The sequence below is a fragment of the Chrysochloris asiatica genome, unplaced genomic scaffold (assembly GCF_000296735.1).
Source record: "Chrysochloris asiatica unplaced genomic scaffold, ChrAsi1.0 scaffold00231, whole genome shotgun sequence".
Lineage (NCBI taxonomy): Eukaryota > Metazoa > Chordata > Mammalia > Afrosoricida > Chrysochloridae > Chrysochloris > Chrysochloris asiatica.
In genome coordinates this window covers 2882812-2886758 of record NW_006408749.1, presented here as the reverse complement: position 1 = coordinate 2886758, position 3947 = coordinate 2882812, and the positions used below count along the sequence as shown (strand labels likewise).

The 3947-nt window shown below is 39.7% G+C and overlaps 1 protein-coding gene across 2 annotated transcripts in view; it reads left to right on the top strand.

The window, feature by feature from the left end:
- DCX (doublecortin) overlaps positions 1–3947 on the top strand; it is a 158829-nt gene that overhangs the window by 10331 nt on the left and 144551 nt on the right. For both annotated transcript variants that reach the window (XM_006873252.1, XM_006873251.1), the window contains exon 3: positions 1576–1916. In XM_006873252.1, the coding sequence (XP_006873314.1) occupies positions 1576–1916 (341 nt within the window). The remainder of the gene's footprint in view (positions 1–1575; positions 1917–3947) is intronic.

Here is a 3947-nt window from a genome sequence, read left to right as displayed (position 1 = left end):
TATATACAGACACTCACACATAGAGAGAGAGAGAGTGTCCAGGTGTGGTACTGTAGGATAAGCACTGACTTCAATGTTGGTTTCAACTCCAAGGTCGGTGGTTCAAACCCACCAGCTGTGCCATGGAAACCCTATACAGGGTTGCTATGGGTCAGAATTGACTCAACGGCACTTAACATAGATCTCCATGGCATACCACCAACACCATATGCTGTTAAGTGCGGACGAGTGCATTCCAACTCATAGCGACCTGATACAGAGTTTCCGAGGAGGGGCTGGTGAGTTTGAACCACCACATCAGAACTCCATGTGTGTTGTGTTGTAAATCCTACAGTGCCGCACCAGGACTCCATATATCCACATATCCTATTGTGTGCTGTAGGATAAACACTAGACTGCAAGGTCGGTTTGAACTTCAAGATGGCGGTTCAAACTCACCAGCCACCCTTGAAACCCTATACAGAGTCTCTACAGAGTCAGAACCAACTCGCCGGCACTTAACATATATTTACAGGGAGCACGGTGGCACCATATGAAAAGCACTGGACTGCGAACCGCAAGGTCTGTGGTTGGAGCCCATCAGCCACTCTGCAGGATAAATATGAGGCTTTCTGTTCCCATGAATAGATTTAAAACCTCAGAAACCCAATACAGGGTTGTTACGAGTCAGAACCGATTTGATGGCACTATATATATATATAGTTGTTGTTAAGTGCCTTCGAGTCGGTTCCGGCCCATAGCGACCCTGTACAGGGTTTCCGAGGCTGTGAATCTTTACCAGAGCAGAAAGCCTCATCTTTCTCCCATGGATTCAAACCAACCTTGCGGTCCAGTACTTTATCCTACAGTGCCACACCAGGACACACACTTACACACTTATATATGTGTGTGTGTATATATGGAGTCCTGGTGTGGCACTGTGGGTTACTGCGCTAGACTGCAAAGCTGTTCAAACTGCAAGGTCGGCTGTTCAAACTCATCAGCTGCTCCTTGGAAACCCTACACAGGGTCACTATGTGTCGGATTCGACTCAATGGCACTCAACAACAACAACAATATATATGCTTGCAATGAAATGTATTAATATTAATGTATTAATATTGAATGTCCTCCTTAGTTTATAATGTAACAAAAGGATGGGATGGTGGAACATAGGACAAGAGCATTAAGAAATAGAAACACACATTAAAAACACTCCAGTAATGCCCCTATAAGTCAACAAACATAAAATGATTGTTTTTTAAATTCTGCAATTTAAAATTTTACCATAAATATTTCAATTGCAATAAAAACATCAGGTTTGAGGAGTCCACTTATTAGATTATACTTAGATATATTTCTTGTCTTTAGAACCCTTAATTTTACAAGGTTCTTCAAAGAGATAAGCCATTTATTGAAGGAGGTTTTGCTCTTGAATTTGAATAACTGATATTGTTATCCCAATTAGGAATTTTGCTTAAACTTAGTTATTATCACCAGTTCTCCAAAAGTCATGGTGTATTCATTTGGTTAACATTATCCATATGTAATACCTACTATTAAACTAATCATCTGACCACTTATTTCCTCCCTTAGGGGAAAGCTATGTCTGTTCCTCAGACAACTTCTTTAAAAAGGTGGAGTACACCAAGAATGTCAATCCCAACTGGTCTGTCAACGTGAAGACATCAGCCAATATGAAAGCCCCTCAATCCCTGGCTAGCAGCAACAGTGGGCAGGCTAGAGAGAACAAGGACTTTGTGCGCCCCAAGCTGGTGACCATCATCCGTAGTGGGGTGAAGCCCCGCAAAGCTGTGCGAGTGCTTCTGAACAAGAAGACAGCCCACTCATTTGAGCAAGTCCTCACTGATATCACTGAAGCCATCAAACTGGAGACCGGGGTTGTCAAAAAACTCTACACTCTGGACGGGAAACAGGTAGGTACCTTTGAAGAATAGTTCTTTCTCATTTGTTCTAAATCCTTGGATGACCACTTTATACCTAAGATGTCATTTCTAGTTGAGGAATTCTTCCTCAATATTTCATTATCCCTACTTGATATCATAAGGAGCTCTGGTAGTGTAGTGGTTACGAATCGGGCTGCGAACCTTAAGGTCAGTGGTTTGAAACTACCAGATGCTCCGTGGGAGAAAGATGAGGCTTTCTACTCCCATAAAGATTTACACCCTAGGAAACCCTATACAGGGTCGCTATGGGTCGGAAACGACTCGATGGCACATAACAACAACACTTGATATCATATGTCTCTTTGGGAAGAAAGGTTGTTTCTAGAGCAAAGTACTAGAAGAAGCAACTGAAGCTTTGAAATCCAATCTGCTTCTAATTTAACAAGTAGAATAGTTACTTAGCCTCAATTTCCTTATCTATTAAGAAAAGTTGTGTTAGAACGTAGGTCTTACAGATGCTTATAAATATGACTTTAGCTTTTATGTGATACCATAATTTTATAATTGGTGATTCAATGCATGAGAGTTCCCCACTCATTTCTTCTTATATACCCTTTCTTTGGTATTTAGCATCCATTCTGGTGAAAAGAGGTTGAAGTGACTCTCCTGTGCTATGAAGGGAGTCAGATGTAGAAGAAGTACTGTAATCCCTGGTTTGTAGTCTTTGCTTCACATTGTTGTTAAGTACCTTCAAGTGGGTTCCAACTCATAGCGACCCTGTATAGGGTTTTTAAGGAGCTTGAACCACTGACCTTGCAGTTTCAACTGACTTTGCAGTTCAATGCATTAACCCATAGCGCCACACCAGGATTTCTGCTTCAAACAGACAGAGAGAGACAGAGAGAGAAAGGTGGTCTGATGTGTGTGTGTTTTTCACATTAGACCACCTTTTCTCTCTCTCGCTCTCTCTTCCTTTTCCATGTGACATAGCTGTCTTAATTTGGTTCTACTGATGGTTTGTGTAAGAAAGGGACTATTTCAAGATCCTAAATTTAGCCCAAGAAAGATGTTGCCATCTGTTACTCTCCAAATCAGGTTCTTCATGTCATTGGTTATGCTACTAAAGTGCTACCTATATTAATATCTGGAAAAGAATGCAGCCAGGCGTCTCCATCAGACAGATGCACTATTCTCTAGAGCATAGAGTGTTGTAAATATGTGACCAAAAAAAAAAAAAAAAAATGTTCCAAGGGAATTGGAAAAGTAGCTGGTTGTGCTGACTCTAAAGAGAATCCTGGTCCCCTGTCAGAAGACAAGTGTGGCTTTTTGTCAGTCCAAACTTTCCACTTCTTAAAATGCCTTTGGTGTTTGACTATTTATATAGATTTAAATAATCAGATTAATGATATATCCAAATAACTGATGAGTGTTCACATGCAGAATTATGTCTCTTCCCATCATTCCTAGAATATACTGTGTATGTAGTCAGAAATTTAAATTTTCTGGGCAAATTCCAACTAGTATATCTTGCCATTTTGATAAATATGTGACTTCTCTTTGTTCCCCATCATTTTGTGATGTAAGAGACACCTAGAGGTGTTGGTTATATATGATTTGTGCATGTTGTACCAAAGCAATGGGTTTTATCTGTGATGTTGGGAAATGCCCCTACTCCCTAACATCTCTATACTAAAACAGGAGCTGCCTAGGAATAAGCTTAATCATTGGAGCCTTCATCTGGGAGAACTAGAACCTAGACATTTTAGAATAATTGGATGTTTTTGGTTGTTTTTTTGAAAGAAATGCAGCTACTTGGTTGTCCTTTCTAGTTCCTTTTTAAAAGCTTTAACTGTTGGCTTTTCTTTTTAGGTTATCAAAGAAAACCATGTTCATTTCCAATAGAAATTAGAAAATTAACATTAGGAAAGATAAACTTGGAATATTTTTCTACGCCAAAGCACCAGATTCACTTTTTTTTTTTTTTTTAATTTAAGGTTTTTATTGTGGATTGAGTGAAAGTTTACAGGGCACATCATCAGTTTTACATTCAACAATTCATGT